Source organism: Periophthalmus magnuspinnatus, chromosome 9, assembly GCF_009829125.3.
Source record: "Periophthalmus magnuspinnatus isolate fPerMag1 chromosome 9, fPerMag1.2.pri, whole genome shotgun sequence".
NCBI classification, from domain to species: Eukaryota; Metazoa; Chordata; class Actinopteri; order Gobiiformes; family Gobiidae; genus Periophthalmus; species Periophthalmus magnuspinnatus.
In genome coordinates this window covers 22,462,473-22,484,762 of record NC_047134.1, presented here as the reverse complement: position 1 = coordinate 22,484,762, position 22,290 = coordinate 22,462,473, and the positions used below count along the sequence as shown (strand labels likewise).

General features: G+C 41.1%; 1 protein-coding gene across 1 annotated transcript in view; it reads right to left on the bottom strand.

The window, feature by feature from the left end:
- LOC117376157 (protein unc-13 homolog B-like) overlaps positions 1-22,290 on the bottom strand; it is a 45,090-nt gene continuing 22,800 nt past the window's right edge. The window contains exons 14-32 of the mRNA XM_055224266.1: positions 21,907-22,109; positions 21,232-21,317; positions 21,116-21,151; positions 20,007-20,048; positions 19,238-19,364; positions 18,435-18,531; positions 17,915-18,058; positions 17,551-17,628; positions 17,176-17,253; positions 7,387-7,475; positions 6,843-6,980; positions 6,642-6,765; positions 5,448-5,492; positions 5,263-5,334; positions 4,237-4,384; positions 3,916-3,972; positions 3,477-3,557; positions 1,627-1,786; positions 1-543 (exon numbers count right to left, since the gene is read on the bottom strand). Coding sequence (XP_055080241.1) covers positions 261-543; positions 1,627-1,786; positions 3,477-3,557; positions 3,916-3,972; positions 4,237-4,384; positions 5,263-5,334; positions 5,448-5,492; positions 6,642-6,765; positions 6,843-6,980; positions 7,387-7,475; positions 17,176-17,253; positions 17,551-17,628; positions 17,915-18,058; positions 18,435-18,531; positions 19,238-19,364; positions 20,007-20,048; positions 21,116-21,151; positions 21,232-21,317; positions 21,907-22,109 — 2,088 coding nt within the window. The 3' untranslated portion in view covers positions 1-260. The remainder of the gene's footprint in view (positions 544-1,626; positions 1,787-3,476; positions 3,558-3,915; positions 3,973-4,236; positions 4,385-5,262; positions 5,335-5,447; positions 5,493-6,641; positions 6,766-6,842; positions 6,981-7,386; positions 7,476-17,175; positions 17,254-17,550; positions 17,629-17,914; positions 18,059-18,434; positions 18,532-19,237; positions 19,365-20,006; positions 20,049-21,115; positions 21,152-21,231; positions 21,318-21,906; positions 22,110-22,290) is intronic.

Here is a 22,290-nt window from a genome sequence, read left to right as displayed (position 1 = left end):
ACTTACTTTTGATCTATTTTTCATTTTTCAAATATAATAGTGACGCAAACACACTGACACCAACTCACGTACTGCAGCTCCTGGAAGCTCTGGCCCAGACAGAATTCTCCCATAGGACACAGTGCAACAGAGGATTACTGGTAGCGTACCTGGCCATAGACCACAAAGCATCGACCCTCCCTCTCAACGTCCCTCATCCTTGTCAAACCTCCCCCTCATTGGCCTTCTTCCTCATTGTTGATCCTCCTCTGTGTCCCTCTTCATCGTCCCTCCTCAGCTGGGCGGTTCTCGGATTTGAGCCGAACAAACTCCTTGGCCACCTCATCGGCAGACCTCTGGGACAGGATGCGTATGACGGTGGTACCAGTTTGGTCGGTGTGGACGCTGGCTCCGAGGGGACACCAGCACACACAGCTCCGGCGATCGACCACGTCCCTCAGCTGCACCACGGTCAGCCCAACTACACGGTCCGCTCGGCCAAAGCAGTAGTCCTTCACCACCACCTGCAGCTCGTAGCAGTCCAGGTTTTCCTTCCCCAGAACACTGCACACAGACAGAGACAGAACAGGATACTAGTCTTGTGGTTTTATACTTGTTCTGATACAGCTCAAGATCATTCTAAAGCTATTCAGGAAAGGTACATTTCTATCCTGCAAATGTAACTTTTTTTTAGTATGTATACCTGCTCAAATGTATGGATACCTGCTCTAGTTTCAATATAACCCTAGTCCTGATACTTAAAACAGATGTTTTAGTTTACCAAATTGATGTTTTGATAAATGTAGAATAACAATATGCATTGGAATTTCATGTTCACAATGCCCTTAATATCAGCAGGTTTATATGGATATATCTCTTCAATTGAGTGGGGAAAATGGCATTTGAAAATATGAAAAAACTACTATTAAAAAATAGTTATATTAGCAAATCCAATGTCAAGGCTATTCAAAATTATTCTAATCTAGTCAAAATGTCCTTAATCAGGATAAAGGTTCATCAGACCTATTATGGAAAACTGACTTTTCAGAGATTTTTTACAATGTTATAGAAGTTTCCTCCTTCTCATTTACTTTCTTAAAGTTGTATTGGGAGTGAATTGAGCAGGTTTAAGCAATCTTTAATCACTTATTTTTAGGACGCCGTATTGCCAATCAAACCCCTTTTTCACCGCTACCAGCCAACACCCACTGCTTTGTACTTTGTTCTTCAATTTTATTTTCTTATATAGGGGATAAGCATCTCATAATCATTTTTGTACAAATAAAAAAAAAAAAAGACTTTTAGTGTGATGTGGAACTATCCATCTGAGGTGCCGAGAACTTCATGCCTCTTTCTTGTGATGACGTTTACGGAAGTCAGCGGACTTGTTTCTTTTATTAAATTGTTTTAAATGAATATTGCAATTTCAAATTATAACATAATGATTCATGGGTGTTGTAGATTATATCTATATAGCACACACCAGTAGACACCAATAGAGCTTCTTTAAAATGAATGGGGAAAAACTGAACTTGAAATTGGGAAGAAAATACTTGGCAAATCCAATGTCTAGGCTAGTCAAAACCATTCTAATAAGATAAAGGTAAAGGTTCATCCTCCCTGGCCGCAGAGAATGGAAATACTCACAACTGAAATGACTCATTGAATTTGGCCGTCCAGCTGTTGTTTTTGGATTTGGTGGTGAATTTGCGCTTCTTGTCGGCGAGGAGGGGTCCCACCAGAGTCACCTCCACAAAGGGTCTGAACATGCCCGAGGTCTGCCACTTCAGGTCAGTCACAGCAATCACTGAAATGAGAAGTATAACCAGAACAGGAGGGTCACTGGGTCTGACAACCACTCCAAAAAAAAACAAACAGCAGCTTCACAAGTATACAGTATACTGTCAGGTACATTTAGTATAGTACTTTTTCTTCAGTGACTTAATCATATTGTACTTCTTGGATTAAATTTCATACACCTACTAGATTGTATAGAGTAACAATACTCTTACTTGAGTAAAAGTTGTGGTTACTTTTCACACTGTGAGTAACTCACTTAAGTTTTATGTTGACAATATCAAATGATTTGAACATTTGTGTTTGTTGCACCATTACCTCTCTTTCTTTTGAAAATGCCACATTTGGTTTCAATTGTGCATTATTTAATGTTTTGTCCTCCCCATTACATTAAAGTTTTATTAAGTGACTTTTCTAGAGGATGGTTCAGCACCTGCTTGTCTGCATGGAGCTGTTATTGCTTAGCCTAGAACATTCTACAGAACATTAAACTATCTCAATAGAGACAAGCAGGTGCCAACACCAAGCCAAGTTACACACATATGTGGATAGAAGAGCCCACTAGCAAAAAACATTACATGTTTTCAGAATGTTTCTTGAGTATTAAAAACACTTGAAATGAAAAAGTAAGATGGACACATTTAATGCCATATTGTGGACCATTCCAGCTAAAACAAACATTTTCACAAGAGACAAGCAGATGAAACTGAAAAATTACATTTGGTAGCTTAAACTTCAAAATAAAAATCAGATGTTATATCCAGACACTTACATTTACTGGACTAGTAGTTTCATAGCCATTTCTTAGACCACTACTACCCCTAATTGAGTAATATTATTTTGAAGTGACAGTACTCTTACTTGAGTACATTTGTTGGCTAGTATAAAGGTTATGCAGATGACATACAACATATGGAACTGTAGTAGTGAGTGGCACTGTTGTATAAGTGTCAGTCGTGATTAATGACATTTTCACCTATATACACTCAAAAAATATCTAAAATGTGAAAGAGCTGCTACAGTCTGATAATACATATTAAACTCTGCTTAAACCCTGACATCTTAAAAAGAAAATTAACAGTGGCAGAGAAACATTTAACTGCTAATGGAGCTAAACAGACATGGCATGACATAAATATGAAAAAAAAAAACATATTTAAAGAGGGGGAAAAACTGTACTTTTTGGAGTTTTGTACCATGTTATAACAGTACTGTAGTAATAATACACTACAACTTCACAAACCTGATGTGATGTGCTGTAGTTTCATTTACAAAATGCAAGATGATTGTAATGTGCACTCTGAAGGGGGGAATGACTTAGCATAGAGAGCAAGGAAGGGGCACAGAGCATCAAAAAACAAAACTGTACCTAATTAAACATGTTAATATGATATTTTTAGCGAATATGGCATTTTTAAAACAATAAAAGGTGAAATGGTGATCCAAATATGTTATGTGTTAGATTAATACCCCATAGAAACGTAATAAGCCGCACTTCAACATGGGGATTAACTTCACATAACTCTGGGTAGCATCGGCCAAGTGATAGAGTAGTAGCAATGGGCAGAGACAGAGAGCTTTGTGTCTATGAATATTGAAAGGAGAATTTTAATAATATCAGAATTAAAATGATATCAGACATAACATCCACCTGTGCTTCTGGCCTATGTTTGTGCAGTGTGCTGAGAATGGGCTCTGACCTTTTACGTTGAGCTTGCGTTCTTTGCTGAGAATGTCGATCTGCAGCTGCACTTCCCCAATGGGCTTCTCCACACCAGAACCTGCCCAGAACAAAACAGGCCTCAATCAGGACGCCAAGGTTTTACAGGTAATCCATAATCAGGATTATTCAAATCACAATATAATTGTAAGAACTGAAATAACCTGGACCATTTTAGAAGCAAAATTAAATCATTTCAGTCCAATTTATACTCCAAAAAGTTAAAAACATAAAAAAACAGAACTAGTTCATTTTAAACAGTTTCCAGTGGTCTAACTTTCAGAGGCCAGATTGGATTTTCAATCACAGTAATGCTCACAACAACTAGCACACTTCCTATCATTCAGAAAGTTTGATCTGGGTGATCTGGTCTGGTGGGTGCAGGGGTCAGCATACCCTCACTCTAGGCTTAGACTTACCTCGCTCTGGCCTGGTCTTCTCATTGTTGGTGATCCGGATGCCCCTGCCGTCATGGACTGGGGACACAAATAAAAGTAAAACTGCTGTGAAAAATACAGTGAGTAGTACTACATATGGATTTGTGATGTAGAACAAATAATACTTTGTGAGTACTACGGTGTAGAACTGTGAGTAGTACTATGTTGTAGTAACTGGATTAGTACTGGGGTATATTACTGTAATGTAGTATTGTGATCGAGAACTCTGGTATAGAACTGTGAGTATTAGTGTGAGCAGTGTGGGTAGTAGTGAGTGTAGTAGTGTGAGTACTAGAAGAGTACCTTGTGACCTCTGAGTGCTGACAAAGTTCCTGATCAGTGCGTCAGTGCTCTGGGAGTACAGGGACAGGGCATACTGCAGAGAAGCCAGCTCCGGACTCTTCTCCACAAACGTCCTCTTCAGCCCACTGCCCCCCGCATGGAAGAAGCTCTGCACAGACACACACACAACACAAATCACATGCGCATTCACATGCACATTAATGCAAACACACACACAAAACACATCAGATGCGCAGACACGCGCATGAACGCAAACACACGCACAACACTCATACATACAAGCATGCATGAACACAAACACACATGCGCACACACAGGCGTGTTGGGTTTCCATGCTCCTCGGGGACATTACATTGGCTTTCCATTCATTTCTTGGAGACTGACCATAGCCAAACAGTCACCACTTGCCTAACCTTAAAGAAAAACATATTGTGCTATATCTGCTATATAGTTATAATCTGTGACACCTGTGGATTGTTATGTTATAATTTTGATGCTTTAAATCACACTATTTATCTAAAACGACTTAATAAAAGAAACAAGTTCGCTGACTTCTGACTTCAGGGCAAACATTGCCCTGAACGTCTTCACAACAAATACCAGTACAGCATTTTGTTTTTATTTAAACCAAAATGACCACTTATTGCTGCCAAATCCTGTGCGTATCACACATTAAGAAAATAAAATTGGAGGACAAAGTACAGAGCAGTGAGCGTATACCGGTGGTGGTGAAAAAGGGTGTTGATTGGCAATATGGCGTCTTCAAAATAAGCTATTTAAGATTGCTCAAACATGCACAGATCACTCCAAATACAACTTTGAGAGGGTAAATGAGAAGGGGAAAGGTCTAAATATTCTAAGTATTCCAATGACTGCGATTGTGGCATGTGTTAAGAAGGGGAATAAAGAGGAGCATAGAGAGGAGCTATTCAAAACTTTTGTGCAGTGAACAAAAAACAACTGTCTCCTGCTGAATACAGATAAGCAGCAGAAGCTTTGAACATTTCTACACGTGGCTTGGCTTACCTTGAGGGTCTCCAAGCTGGCATCAATGATTTGACACTGTTTGGACGTCAGCGTCCTGGGCTCTGCTCCGCCCTGTAGACACATGCAGAGTCAACCATCTGCTAAGCTGCTCACCACAGCAGCTCAGGTCAGTTCAGATCAAGTTAGGTCAAATCTTTTCAGCTCAGGTCTGCTCAGGGACTTACCTTCAGGTTGGACAGTCCTTTAGCTGCTGTGAGAAGCTGAGCACCCTGGACACAGTGGCAACAAAAGTGACTTCTCAACACAATTTTGATTTCTAAATAATTTTTCTGTTAATGAATTTATTTCTATCACTAACACTAATGTTAAAGAAGACATATTATGCTTTATTTCAGGTATCTGCTGATGAACTTTTACATGTAATAACGACACTGGTGGCTATGTTTGCTTGTTTTGCCTGTGTCTAGGTGGCTTCCCTCCCTCCGGGCACTCCAGTATCCTAACCTTATACAGCAAGATGGATTCTTGCAATATTTGAGTTCACAAACTCACAAGAATCCATCTTGAGATTCTCCCGCTGTAAGGTTCAAATTTGCCCAGCATCGGGCAGATCAATTAGAGTAGCATTGAGGTTTGTGCAGAAGCCCAAGGTGAAGCGCCCAAATAAAACTAAAACAAACAAACAGACGTACTTCAGCCTATTTTGGTAAAAATATAGACCATTTGGTTTGTGTAAAATGTGCAGAAAGGAAGTGCTTTGTTCATTTGTGGACAGGGAAGATGTCTGTACTTTTCTCTCAACTAAATGTGACAAAAGTTAGATTTTTTTTTGGCTTGTGATGCTTAGGGTTAGGATTAGAGGCTTGAATCAGATTCAAATATTAGTCATGACGTTCTGCATTTTCTGATCTCTTTCAGCAAGAGCTGATAATGGGTAGAACTAATTTCAGAGTGACCCATAAGATTAATGTCTCTGTACATTGTCCCTTCAAATAAAGACTAAACTAAACTAAACTGAACTAATGTGCTGTGAGCCAGGTACCTGATTTTCCCTCAACAACCCAAAACCTGCACCAGGTAAAATCCTTCAAGACTAACTTAAGATCTGGAAATGGGTCCCCAAGCCCTGTACTGCAGTAGCTCATTGCTGCAGACCCCAGCGGCACAGAAGGATGGGTCAAATGCAGATGACATATTTGCCAATTAAGTGTACCTCAATATGTAGATTGTGATTTAAAATATTTTCTTCATATTAAACTTCAATATTTGTCTATAATGACAGAACAATAAAAATGCTCCACAATACAACTGGGAGTAAGAAGAAGAACCATTACAACAAGTCAAAAAGCTCCTAAATGTTGTTTTGCATAATATGTCTCCTTTAAGTACTTTGTGTATGTGTGGTAGTGTGTTGGTACCAGGCTGTCACTACTCTGGGGTAGGACGATGGTCTTCTCCAGGCAGCTCAGCACCAGCTTCCACAGGTCCTTCAGAATCCTCTTCAGCACGGCCTTCTCACACACGTCTGCAAACACACTCAAACTACAGGAGATAACACATGTCATGCTCAGAAATCCTCCCACAGTCACATGCTCTGTACAGCAGGGGGCAGCACTTACTTTCTGTCCAGGAACTCCATGACGGGCCGGAGGGCGACGTCGGCATCAGCCTCCAGAGTGCTGGGGTTTAGGGGGCCCTTCATCTGGTAAAGGATCTCAGCCATCTGCCTCATGCAGCCAGTGAGGCGGCCCTGGAAGCTGAGCACACAACACTATAAGTCATTTATATCCCCACACTGTGATAAAGTTAATAAATGGTTGTAATATAGGTTAAAGAATTTTAACTTGAAAATGTGAAAAAACAGAATTAATTTTAAATGGTGGTCCAAATGTATTCCTCACTTACCGTATGCATTATGCTAATCTTCTCCTACATCCTAATTATTCACTGTGATGAGTTTATACGCACTTTCCTCTATCATAGACCAGAGTGGTGTTGCTGTCATGGTAAAGCTACAAAAACTAGCATGCTAACAATCCACTTTATTGTATTGGAAAATAAACACTTTAATTAGATGCAGACAGCAGACTTATTTTGACCTTAAGAGCTGCTTATACAACACATTTAGTGGTGTGTGCTGCTCCTGAGGAGAGGGGAGAGTACCTTTTGGTGAAGACGGTGCTGAAGTTGTCCAGGACTGTGCTGAGCTGAAGCTGCAGTTGGTTCAGGACATTGGCGGCCTCCTGGTCCATCTGCAACACACATTCAGAAGTCATTCAAGACATCTGACCCTTAGCTCTCTATCCTCTGCTCCATTTGACCCTCTCCTCTGTATCCTCTGCTCCATTTGACCCTCTCCTCTGCATCCTCTGCTCCATCTGACCCTCTGCTGTCACTCCACATCACTCCAACCTACTGCACACACATATTCGATACGGGCATTGTTCTACATCACTGAGCCCAAAGCCTTCAAGAAAGCATTAGTAGAAACCATAGCTCCAGGTTTCTGAGAGCTGATCTAAGGAGAACCCTTTGAGAAGCCATCATCCAGAATAGGCCCTCTCTTCACAGTTACCAGAAAACTATTGTCTGTTTTTATGTGTGGGACATTTTTAATTGCAGTTTAATATGGGAGCTGACCACATACCTGATGGCTTTTACTGTCCTCCTGTGACCCAGAGAAGCACAGAGGAAAACACAAGGCAGTACATATGTATTAACTTACATCAAAAAGGTTATAGCTATTGCTTAATTTTTATCTGTTAACGTCAAAGATCACAAAGAACATTCTGAGACAAGTACATGAGCACAAGACTAACAGAAGAATGGTTCTCTACCACAAACGTCAGAATGCTAAAGGTCCTATATTATGCAAGATTGGTTCTTGTGAGATTTTAGCCATGTTAGAATGCGGTTACCTCCTGAAAACATGCCTGGAGTTGTGTTTTGTTTTGTACCACTTCACAAATTATTTAAGAGTTTAAACACACAGTGAAGCACTTCCTGTATTACCACATGACATCACAAGGTGGAACACAGTGTTTTTCATTTGAGAAAATAACTCAGCGTGAATACATAGAATTCATGTGTTAAACATGGGTGAATGAAACAACCAACAGCTCCAGGCATTTTTTGATGAGGAAACAACATTATAACATAAATCAGAAAACAGGCCCTTTAACGAAGGGCAAAAATATCAGTGCAAAGAAAAACTATTACGCAATCATAACAACCTTATACTAGAACAGTTTTTGTTATAAAATATTAGTTTATAGTTTATCACGAATTGGAGCACTATTTTAAAGTGCACTATGTCATTTTCCACCATCTTCTTGTCTCTATGGAGATGTTAGATGTTTGCCTGGAATGCTCAACAATATGGTATCTATCTCCATGGAAACAAGTAGATGATGCAACCATACCAATTTACAAGTCAGATGTATGGAGACGTAGCTCTGCTCACAGTAATAATCTATTTTTTTTTCCTTTTTTTGAGGAAACATAATATCTTTAGCTGAATAAATGCACATCTAATGAGCATAAGCTGGTTGCAGACCTTCCAAAGAAAATTTACATGGTGCACCTTTAATGCCCACAGAAATTGTATACATAAAATTCTTATGTCAAAACAACATATTAGACTCAGCACAGACATTGACACAGAAACACACACAATATATAATATACATAAAAATAACAAAGAGCAAAGCATAAATGATTAAAAAAAAAAAAAAAAAAAAAAGAGTAAAGAAAGCAAAATATGTGTCAGTTTGTACAAGAAAAAAAGGGGTGTGGCCAAAAGCTTTCAAAACTATTTAGTATCTCTATAATCCAACCATGTATCTGACCCAAACATCATATAAAAACATACAGAAAAGTACTAGTAAACAGTGTATTTATATGTAATCATCATCATTACAATGTAGTTGAGTAATAAAGATTTTTGATTTAAGATAACTGACTAAGCAGCTAAAAGGACTGCAGCTCTGTTTTTTTTTTTTTCTTTCACCCCTTAGGCACTTTGATCTGGACCCACCTGCTTCTCTGGCTCAGTCTTCTCCTGTGTGTCTCTGGTCTCCTTCTCCTCCTGCACACACATGCATGCAGATGCACACACACACACACACACCCACACGCGCAAACACACACATTACAGGATCTACAGTACTGTGTCTCAGATACAAAACAGACAAGATTTCAGGACCTGGGAAAAAGTCAATGGTCACATTTCTATTGCGCCATTTCTACCTTCAATGCACTCAAAGCATTTTACACCAAGAAACCATTCACCCATCCACACACACATTCATATTCCAATATACACAGACACTGGGGGTGAGTTAAGCGTCTTGCCCAAGAACACAAAAGTATTTATCGGTGGGTCAGTGGACCAGACTGCTTTACAAATGATTTTATGCATTGAGCAGGATTCGAACCACCAACCCTCAGATCACAAGACAAGCACTGTACAACAGAGTTACTGTTGTCTAAAGACAATACACGTTCTTACATGAGGACCACCTCAGATAATAGTGCCAGTTGTAAAATTACATGATCAGTGGTAGATTATAGCTTATAAATGAAGACTGCTATAACATTAGCCAGACAAAGTGATAATTAGATTACGCTCACGTGACATCACCACATTGTAGAATCCCTATAGTTTACACTGAGCTGGAGGACAGGTCAGAATTTTATTTTTTCTGTTGAACTGTCCTACTGCAGATTTGTTAACCTGGTTTATGCTTAAGATCTCTGTAATTACTGGGCCTATCCACATGAAGCAAAAACTGACACATAATTCAATGTTCTCTCTGTCACCATACATTGAAAAAAGGTTGTTGTTTTTTTTCTTCTCACAATAATTTGGTGGTGCCATTATTCAACCCCAAAGACGTGATTATTGTCAGTTGAAGAGACTTCAAGCCATAAAATTAATATAACATTATTTCAATTTTCATAGAGTCAGTCCATCAGAAATAATGATAAAGGTTCAATGATTGTGCATCATAAATTTGGATATTTATTTCAAACAATGTGAATCCCCCATGTTTTTTTTGTAAAACATGAACACTACCTATTCTCACACCAACTAAAATCTTGCACCACAACACAGGACAAACATCTAGTGTGATGGCCAAACCTGCTCCTCCTTTTTCTTGTTGTCGGTCTGAGGAAGAAAAGTGCCCAGTTGTAAGTATGAAAACTTAAAGCCCCCTGGTTCCACACCAAAACATTTCTACATAAGCCCTCTGGTCCTCCGCCTAACCATCTACACCAAAGCCCACTGATTCTACACCTAAACGTATCCACATAAGCCCTTTGGTTCTACACCAAACGTTTCCAAAAAGGTTTCCCTCTGGTTCTACACTAAAACATCTTCTAAAAACCCTCTGATTTATCACCTTCACGTCTCCTACGGTTCTCCACAAAAATTTCAAAGCCTTCTGGGTCTGCACCTACACATCTCCACATGGCTGACCTCCAAATCCTGAGAGTCAAAGCCACTCTGCTACAATGTGAGAGATACAAAACATCACCATCAAAGCCCTCTGGTTCTACACCTAAATATCTCCATCAGACCCCTCTGGTTCTCCACCTTAACATGCCCAACTAAGCCCCCTTTGGTTCTACACTAAAATATCTCCAAACAGCCCTCTGGTTCTACACTGAAACATCTGACACATTACCTCCCTAACATCACCATATAAGCCCTCTGGTACTCCACCTTAACATCTCCAAAAGCGTTCTGGTTCTCCTGATCATCTCTGCATAAGCCATATGGTCCTACACCTAAACATCTCCACTAAAGGCTTCTGGTTGTCCACCTAAACATCTCCACATAAGTCTCATGGTTCTACACCTAAACATCTCCACATAAGCCCTCTGGTTCTATACTGAAACATCACATAAAAGCTCTCTGGTTCTACACCTAAATATTTCCATTAAACCCCTCTGGTTCTCCACCTTCACATCTCCACATAAGCCCTCTGACTCTACATTAAACATCGGCACCAAAGCAATCTGGTTCTACACCTGAACATCGCTAAATAAGCCCCATGGTTCTACACCTAAACATCTCCACATGGCTCACCTCCGAATCCTCTGAGTCCGAGCCACTCTGCTACAGTGTGAGAGAGAAACAAAAGATCTCCAATCAGACACAGAGCACACACAAGAGGGACAGCTATAGAACAGTGGAAGGACATTTAGAACAGTGGTTAGGACCTTTAGGAAAGGGAAGGAGATGTTTAGGACAGCGTAGGGAATGTTTAAGACAGTAGAGGGACGTTTAGGACAGTGAAGGGGACATATACAGGAGACTGCACATTAGAGGTGGTCTTTAACGGACTTTGGAGGCACATTTACCATGACACAAGAAGGGACAGGGGAGGGGACATTGACAGGACACCAGAATTTAAAAGACATTTTCGAGAGACCGTAGGGGGCAGTAGAGGAAACATTACCAGGAGACAGAGACTAAAATGGACAGTAGAGGGAACATTTAGAGGACACAAGAGGGACTGGAGGAGACAATGAGGGGACATTCAATGGACACTGAAGGGCATATTTTAGGGACACTGGAGAGGGCAGACATTTTTTTACGCACCATGCCCTTGTCTCCGTCCTCCTGTTGATCACTAACGGGCTGCAGAATGAATCCAGAGTTACCAGGAGGAGCATAGGAGAGATAGGATCATATGTGGAGCTTACAAGTTCATGGATCAAGATTCATCTCACAACAACAAGCAAGGAACAATCGACCTAAACATCCATGACCGCAAACACAGCAACTTTCATTTAAACAATGGGATGGACTTTTAGAGAAAAGAGGAGGGGACACTGAAGTAGTACTGCTCACTGAAATTATAAATCACATTTATTTTGAAGCTATAACTTATACCATCAAAAAGTTAAGGTCTACTGTGTCCACCACCTGCTTTGCCTGGAATGTTCCACATTAAGGCATTGAACTTGAAGTCACATCACCAGGTCAGGTTACAGATTATATCTGTGGAGTGGATACCCCACGCGCAGTGAGAATGGAAGACATATAACTGATGCCACACTGTGGAACATTTCAGGTAAAGCAATACCATCTCCATGGAGACCAAGGTCTATATTCACACAGTTAAAGTGCATATGACCAGTTAGACTACACACTACTGCACATGGTATATTTAAGATTTAAAAAACTTAGATTTTTTCCCAATTTGGCAGGTTTTTTAGGTTTACATTTTTACTTGGAAACAATGACATGACACTAGGCAACTATTATCTGACAAATATAATTCTAATTATTATTTGACTAATAAGAATGTATGAAAACACATTTGCGTTGTTGAAATAATGTTTAAAGTATCAGAAAAATGTATTCCTTCGATGTAAATTGTGTCGAATTGTCTGCATAGAATTCACCCTGGCATGATGTCATCAATAGGGAAGTCAATACTTCCAGTAATTTAAAACATATTTTTTTACTTTTCCTCAAAAATTGCTACTTGACTGGTGTAAAACTATAATTTGTATTATATTTATAATGGGTATCATCCCATCAAATGAAGTCACAAGTAGAAAATCTAAAAAACCTGTCATCAGACTTTAAGATGTGATTCATTGCACAGTTCTAAATTAAAGCAGGTTACATTAAGGAGCCACTAATTCACACACATCCATACACCATTGCACTAAAACAACCACTGACTGGTGAAAGCTGGGATTTAACCGCCAACCTTTGGGTCAGTAAGCAAATGCTATAAACTGCACTGAAGCTATGAAATTAAGAAAAGGTGAACACCACAAGTCTGGAGCAAACAATGTCTGAATTTTACCTGCTTCATATCGAGGCTCCCTCTACAGGACATCTTTCACAATTCTATTCTATTCATCTAATGTACTGTTTTTAATTGTTCTTCCTGCTAGTTCATTGCTGGTATTAGTTCTCAAAGACGCTCAAAGAAATTATTTGCTTATATGAATACCATGAAAGTTTGAAATAGTTAGAGCCCATTGTGTCTGATGCCCTGTACATTCTGAGCCCTCAATGAAACCCACTAGACCCACCTCCTCTTCGTCTTCCTCTGCCTCCTCCTCCTCTTCCATCTGAGCAACAACAGCAGCAAATTATTACAACAACATCTCCATGTGCCCGAGAGATATAGGGAGAGAATACAAGGAACCAACCACAAGGGGGCAGTGAACTAATTAATAACAAGAGTAAGCAGAGGTGGGTAGCACTCAGTTAAATTTACTTGAGTAACCTTTCAAAGAGATTTTACTTTTAGCAATAAACTTTACTTGAACCTACTTGAATAATATATTTATGTAAGTAAGAGTACTCTTAATTGAGTAAAACTTGTGATTTCACCTCCCACTGTGAGTCTAAAAGTGACAAAAGCTTTATGTCGACAAAATGAAATGATTTAAACATTTGTGTTTCTTTTAACGCTCTTCCAGATATGACTTAGATTGTGTAATTTTTTTAACCTTCTGTCAGTCTTTAAGTTACTCTTACTTAAGTCAAAAGTAAAATGTACTTATACTTGACTAATATTATTTTTAAAATAATGTTACTCTTACTACCCAACTCTGAAAGTAGAAAGGCTTGGTTTGACTTCCCACCGCTATATCACACCAGCATTTGAAATTATTTTTATACAAGTTCATAATATGCGCTTGAATAATTAATTGTATTTATGACAATAAAGTGGTCTATATTATTATATAATAAAATTCAGATGTTTAAACTGTATACCAATTATCCTTGTCACTAGTTGTACTTCTACTTGTAATGTAGTAGTAAACAGTACGTTTGATTCTATGTACTACAGACTACAGAGGTGTACACAGGAGCAGGAGTGTAGTTGAGAAACAACTAAGGGACAAGTGAGGAGCTGCTTAGGAGCAGCGAGCAGACCTACCTTTTCCTCTTCGGCTGTGAGCTGCACAGAGAAAGGAGCACTTCAGAACAGTGGGTGGGGCGGTTGGGGTGGGTGGGGCTTATCTATGAAACCTCCACCTCATCCCAACACTAATGTCAGGTATGTATATATGCAAAGTTCACAAAATTTAAGTGTCTAAAACTGTGAAAAGTGAACTGTGTTCACATGTGGACAACAAACAGCTTAAAACTGAGCTTGTTATGAATTATAGTTATCAGTTACTGGGTGTTAATTTTATCTTCATTGGGGGTTTGGCTGATAAAGACTCATTTTCTCATTAAGCTTTAAGCTGATATCATATATTTTATTTAAACGTTCTCAACTTAATTTTTGACAACTCCATTCTTCTGCTGACGGGCTGCATGTGATGTTATTAGATTGTCTGACTATGTTGCACAGTATTTGCCATACGTTACAGGTAAATCAGCACACCTCCCTGGAGACGTGCAAATGGCAGAACCTTCACTTTCTCCCTCTGGCGGAATAATCAGTGTGTGTATGATTTCTGTAGTTTATATTCCTTTTCACAGAAAAGAGCCTAAATTCTAACCCTCCCCAAACAAAGCTGGCTGAAAACAAATGACCTCTATCAATAACAGTAGTTTTACACAGGACTCTACATCCATCCATTTTCTTCCTCTTATCCAGGCCCGGTTCGTGAGGGCAGCAGTCTAAGCAGGGACTCCCAGACTTCTCTCACCCCAGACATGTCCTTCAGGCTCCTCCGGTGGGACCCCAAACCATTCGCAGACCAGCCGAGAGACATCGTCGCTCCAGTGTGTCCTGGGTCTTCCCCATGGGGCCTCCTCCTGGTGGGAAATGCCGGGAACACCTCCCTAGGGAGGCTTCCACAAGGCATCCTGAACAGATGCCCGAGCCACCTTAGTTGGCTCCTCTTGACGTGTAGGAGCAGCGGCTCCACTCCAAGCTCATTCTGTATGAGTGAGCTCCTCAGCCTATCTCTAAGGGAGCGCCCAGCCACCCTACGGAGGAAACCCATTTCAGTTGCTTGTATCCACGATCTTGTCCTTTCGGTCATTACGAAATCGAGAGCTTTGCCTTATGACTCTGCTCCTTCTTCACCAAAACAGTACGAAAGAGCCACTGCATCACTGCAGACACTGTACCAATCCGCTTGTCAATCTCACGCTCCATCCTTCCCTCATTTGTGAACAAGACCCCAAAATACTTGAACTCCTCCACTTGAGGCAAGGACTCCACACCCACCTGGAGAGGGCAAGTCAACTTTTTCCAATTGAGAGCCATGGCCTCAGAGGAGCTGATTCTCATTCCAGCTGCTTCACACTCTGCTGCAAACTGCCCCAGTGCCTGCTGCAGATCCTGGCTTGATGAAGCCGTCAGGACAACATCATCTGCCTACAGCAGAAATGAGATCCTATGGTCTCCGAACTGGACCCCCTCCAGCCCTTGCTGCGCATGGAAATTCTGTCCATAAAGACAATGAGCAGAACCAGTAACAAAGGACAGCCCTGGCGAAGTCCTACATGCACTGGGAACAGGTCTGACTTACTGCCGGCAATGCAAACAGAGCTCCTGCTCCGGTCATACAGGGACCAGACAGCCCTTAGCAAAGAGCCCCGAACCACCCCCCAAAGGACACCACAAGGAACAGAGTCGAATGCTTCCTCTAGATCCACAAACCACATGTGGAGTAGTTGGGCAAACTCCCATGAACCCTTGAGGACCCAATGGAGAGTATAGAGCTGGTCCAGTGTTCCGCGACCGGGATGAATACCACACTGCTCCTCCTGAATCAGATGTTCGACTACAGGTCAGATTTTCCTCTCCAGTAGCCTGGAATAGACCTTACTGGAAGGTTAAGAAGTGTAATTAACCTGTAGTTGAAACACCCCCCCCTTCTTAAACAGAGGGACCACCACCCCGGTCTGCCAGTCCAGTGGTACTGTCCCCGACCACCACGTGATTTTGTAGCGATGTGTCAGCCAAAATAGCCCCACAACATCCAGAGATTTAAGATACTCAGGACGGATCTCATCCACCCCCGGAGCCTTGCCACCGAGGAGCTTGCCAACCACCTCAGTAACTTCAGCCAGGGTGATGGATGAGTCCACCTCCAAGTCCCCAGTCTCTTCTTCCTCCTCGGAAGACGTGACAGTGGGATTGAGGAGATCCTCAAAGTATTCCTTCCACCGTCCTATCCTGCAGCTGGATCGGCTGGTGGCCCTCACACACCATTATGTATAAGTAAAAATCTTGCCCAAGGACACAATGATGATAGGCCCCAATGTCCTAGAAGTGACCATGTTTTGTGCATAGTGCAAAAGAATGAAATGATATGGATTCCTGTGTTAACTTGTCTGAGTATTTTTGATTATTTATGGGGATTTTAAAGAGTCAAGTTCAATTGAGTAGTTTGATTGGCACGTTTGTAAAATATTCTGGCTAATAATCTGTACACATAATTCTTGCAACCCTCTCTAGTTTCTGTTGCACAGAAACCACACCACCTCCGTCTATCTAATCCACAGAGACTGCGCCCCATTTGTGCTTTCAATACACAGAAGCCGCACTCCCCTCTCTCTTTCTAATGCATGGAGGCCACACTGTTTCTAATTCACAGAGATCACACCCCTCTGTTTCATATGCACTGATATGCACTATTTCTAATGGTTGCAGACTACAGCCCTTCTGTGTTTCAAATGCAAATACACCATGCTCCCTCTGTATTTCTGATGCACATACACCACACCCCGCTCTGTATTTAATACACATAGACCACACCTCTCACAGTTTCTAATACACATACACCACACACCCTCTGTGTCTAATGCACAGTGACCGAGCCCACTCTCTTTTTAAAGCATGGAAGCCACATCCTCCTCTCTGTATCTAACGCAAAACATGCCCCCTTATGCACATAGACCATACTCCGTTTCTACTGCACACAGGCCACGCCCTGTCTGTCTCGTTCTACTGCAAGTATGCCACACCCCCCTCTGCCTCTTTCAACTGGTATGTGTAGACTGACCTGTCTGGCTCCCATCCACTCAAACATCTTCTCCAGGAGCACCCGCACCTGCTGGATGTTGTTTATGAGGACACAGGGCTAAAGGAGACAGAGAACACGGAGATATGTAAAGTACACCAAGATGAACACCTCCTAAAAGATGGAGAGGTAGTGGGATTTTGCTGGCCATGAGGAACAGACTTAAAGTAAACATAAATCACTTATCTAAAGTGTCCATGACATTGACTATGCATTAAAAAGGTGTAGACTGGTGGCCTCACTTCCGTCAGTCTGCCCCAGGACAGCTGTGGCTACAATAGTAACTTATCACTATCAAGTGTGGCGTGAATAATGCACAAAAGATCAAAAGTGGGACAGATGTTGTGTGGTCCTTACCATCTTCTCCTTGTCGCAGCAGGAGGGTAGGATCTTGGCCAGCAGAGCACTGTACTGCAGCAGGACCTTCGAGATGGTCTGAAACAACCACACAGACCTCTTAGAGACACTGTCACTCTTAAGCTTTAGCATGTATCCTACTCTTAATTGTAAGTTAAGTGTAGTACTTTTCACAACTCTCAGAAACCAGGGTGGAGTTTTGCCATCATGGTAAAGCAAACAGCTACTGGCATGGTAGCACATACTTCATAATTAGTGGACAATAAAACAAAGCAGATTATTTTGACCTGAAGAGCTGCTTATACAAATTGTGCTCAAATACACGGGAAAAATCTGGTACAGGGTCTGCAGAGTGGAGTTTTACCTTGGCAAAGCGGCAGGTGTACTGGCCCAGCACGGCATGGTCTGGACACTCCAATTTCTTGATGATCTCAAAGCTTTGGTTGAGCTGAGTGAAGATGTCCACCACAGAGCTGGAGAAGAGCGCATGCTCTGAGGTGGCCTGGAACTACACACACACACACACACACTTATACATGTAATCTTTTTTTTTTTTTCATTCGAGCCAACATGGCTATGCAACACTACCAAAAGAAAATTGGAGCAAGAAGTAAATATGTCACAGTGGGTGTATGTGTAGAGTTTTACAGGAGACTAAAGATTATCCAAACATGCATGAATAAATCTAAATACAACTTCAGCTTCACTATTACATGGTTAAAAGCTCAAAACAGTCGATTTGACAGAAGGTCACCTTTTAATTATATATATAGAGTTCATTGTTTTATGTTCCACCATACTGCCAAAGCAAGTTCCTAGTTTGTGATTTTTATTCACTGACATTGGCAATAACTGACTGATTGTGAGTGTAAGGTGTTACTCACCCCTTCTCTCTTGTCTCTCTCCAGGGCACTGTGCATGAACTCCATCGACACCTCCTCGTTTTCAGCCAGCCAGGCCAGGACAAAGGGGACAAACCACCTACACACACATCACCATCGCACGCATACCACACAGACAACACATGACATGCAAACCACATGCACACCACATGCACATGACAAACATTGGACACAAGACATCCATACAAGCACAAGACATGCAAAAGACACACAGCACGCATACAACACACAACAGGCAACAAAGTTTCAGTTTCAGTTATCAGTTCCGTAATACTACTACATGGGCATAGTGTTGTCCAGCACATCTCAATCACCTGACCCCTGCATGGGCAAACTCGCTCATATCAAAAACCACCAAGGTCTGAAACCTGTCTAGGTAGCCATGACAGAGCTGCCTGCAAGACGAGTACTCGCATGTAGTTATTACAGGGGTACTCACATGAATTGTCTGGGTGGATCTCAGAGGGGTAGCTGCATGTGGATACCAGAGGGGTACTCACATGTGGGTCTCAGGGGGGTGCACACATGGGGAATTGGTTGAGTAGATACAGACCAATATTTTTTTTAAACTGTTAATATTTATTTTTAAAACGCTGACTTAGTACTATATGACGTCTGTTCAGTTATAACTCAAAATAAATGCACAAACAAATGCAGCAGAGCGCACAGCTGATCCTCACATGGATTTACTACTTAAATTTCACTTTAAGTTTCATACACTCATGAGGGGTACTACAGGAGCTGGGGTGGGTTATTGGCCAAGAGGATATCAGAAGGGTACTCACGAAGGGTAGTCGGGCACGGAGTCGCTGAAGGTGGGCAGATCTCTCACATATTCGGTATAGAGCCACTTGACCTTAAAGTGCAGGGTCATGTAATCTGCACTCTTACAGAGCCTGTGCAGCTCGTGCTCTGGAACAACAGGGACAAATTTCATCAGAGCGTGGCACATCTGCACCTACTAGGCTTGGAGGTGGACCCCGATGGGCCAGTCAATGCATTATAACCATCAGTGTCATATTTTAGCTGAAAAGACAACTAAAAATATTAATAAATTTAAAGATATATTTACAGCTTTAGTTTTGTTGACTATTATACTATTCGTATCATCCATTATTAAACTAAAATTAAAACTAAACATTGATTTAAAGCCAAAGCATGTAGCCTTTTAGGCAAAAAATAGAATAAAATAATAATGATTTCTCATTTTGTTTGTGTTTATTGCACTGAAAAGTGGACAAAAGCGGGCCGTGAGAATGCTTGCCTTCTGCTTGTTTCCATGTAATTATAGTTTTTTTTTTACTATAATCTTTCACAGTAGGACATAAAACTCCAATCAGAATGTTCCAAAGTATGGTTTTAACTTTATATTTCCATGAAAGCATGCAGGTGACACGCCACGTCCACAAAATGCTACATACTGTACCTTCAACTAAACGTTACACAAGGCATTACTAGAGCAGGAAAATGTCTAGGTTTTAAATTGTCATATAAACTTATCTATTTCAAAATGTGTGGATAGTGCACATTTTCTTTAATATTTCTTCCACTCACCAGCAGAGAAGTCCACCATGCGAATGTGGAATGACATGGGAGCTGAGATGGGACAAACACAGATGAGATGCAAAGAGTCTAGAGTCTAAAGTCAGAACAGAGGGTGGCCTCATATACCAGTGACTATCTCTAACATTTATATTCTTATTTCATCTGAACTATCTGTCAGTTGGGAAAGCAGGTTTACATTTTTTTTTTTTAATTAAAAATGCTCTATGTAACTTTTTTACAGTGGGGGTCTACCAACTCCTTGGCTCCATGGAGATTTTATTTAATTGCCAAGAATGTTCCACACCATGGCATTAAAAATATCTATCTTTCACTTCAATCACAGCTTTTTCTTTTTTGCACAAAAATTCCTTGAAAAACATGCAGGTGTTACCTCTCCACAGATCTGACCTGTAACTTGGCTTGCTGAAGTCGGGAGTCCCTAAATGTTCAGCATTTCGTTCTGGGAGCAGAGTTCAGCATTTAATTTTTTACAAGAACAAACATTTGAAGACTTGTATTTGTGGAGGTAAGTTTAATGCCATACTGTGGAATATTTTAGGCAAAGAAAAAAAAAATCTTTGTGGAGACAAGTAGGTGGCAGACCATCCGCCAGAAAAGTTACATGTGCAACTAGATTTTGGCACATAATAATAACATTAGGAATTGGATGATTCTCAAAAAAAGATCGACTCTTGATTCAGGTGCTGTTGTGTTGTGTTCGATTCTCAGGTGTTCCTGCACATGTACACTGTGTTGTAATTTTAGCATGGACAAGAAAAGGTTAAGCCTGGGGTCCTACAGAAAGTAAAAAGCTGTATAGATACTTACTGCTGCCACTACATTAAAGCAGTAGGCTAATAGTGTTATTTTATTGGAAAATTCTGTTTTATTTAGCAAATAATTGTAAAAAGTTTTTGTTCAACAAAAATAAAAAAAAAATCGTATTGTGACCGATGAATTAAAATAAAATAATAATCAAATTGTGACAAAACAGAATCGCCCCATCCCTAATTTATATAGGTAATATAGGCCCAAAATCTGGTCAGCACTACCTAACTATCTCAGTACCATCTTTCATTGGGTAAATCCAGAACTTGTTTTGATTCTCTAAACCTCACCATTCTTCCATTGGCTGCGGAGTACTGTCTCCTGAACTAGATGTACACAGAAGACACACAGTGGATTATGAAAATGAAAACATGTAAACAAACAAAGTACTAGGCTGAAGTTTTACCTGCCAGAGCGTACTTCATGTCCTGAGCAAACAGTCCCCACATGACCTCTGCACTGACTTTACCCACATTCAGCTCCTGTGGGAACCTGAGGAGCAAAGAAAGAGTGAGAGAAGCAAAGGAAGTGTGAGAAGAGCAAAGGAAGAGTATGAGAGGTGCAGAGGAAGTGATGAGAGGAAAGCAGAGGAAAAGTGGGAGGTGCAGAGAACGAGATGTGGGGTGCAGAGGAAGAAGTGAGAGGGTAGTAGAGGAGTGAGAGGTGCAGAGGAAGAAATCAGAGGAGTGTGGGAGGTACAGAAGAGGGTGGGAGGTGCAGATGAAGTGAGTGATGCAGAGGAGTAAAAGGTTCAGTAGAGTAGAAGAGTGTGGGAGGAGGAGTAAGACATGCAGAGGAAGAGATGAGAGGAGCAGAGGAGTGTGGGAGATATAAAGGAGGAATGGGAGGAGAATAGGAAGAGATGTGAGGTGCAGAGAAAGAAGGATGGGTGTAGGGGAAGAGTAAGAGGTGTAGAGAAAGAGAGGTACAGAAGAAGACGTGGAAGGAGCAGAGGAAGAGTTGTGGGGAGCAGAGGGAGTGAGAGGTGCAAGGGAAGAATGAGAGATGCAAAGGAAGCGTTGCAAGAGGTGCAGAAAAAAAGGGGAGAGGTGTAGAGAAAGACTTGAGAGGAAGTACTGACTGGTTGATGACTGGGGTGTAGGTATTCTTGTCCTCTTCAATGATGGACACAATGAGAGTGATGAGTTTGGGCCAGAAGTCCAGGTTTTGCAGGCTAGGGCCCTGCTCCTCCGGCTGAGCTTCCTCCTCTGGCTTCTCATTCTGCTCCTCCTCATCTTCACCCTCTTCTTCTCCTTCCTCCTTATCCTTATTTTGTGCTTCAGGCTAAATATTAAATGGTATAAGGTATACTTTATTAATAGATTAATTTTGGGTTGATGGGGGAAACAGGAGTGGAACCAGTGACCTTGCTATGAACCATGAGTCTAGCCTCAGCCACCATACAGCATGTGTGTGTATTGCCTTGGCTGATAAATACTTTTAAGTGAATTATTTGATTATACAT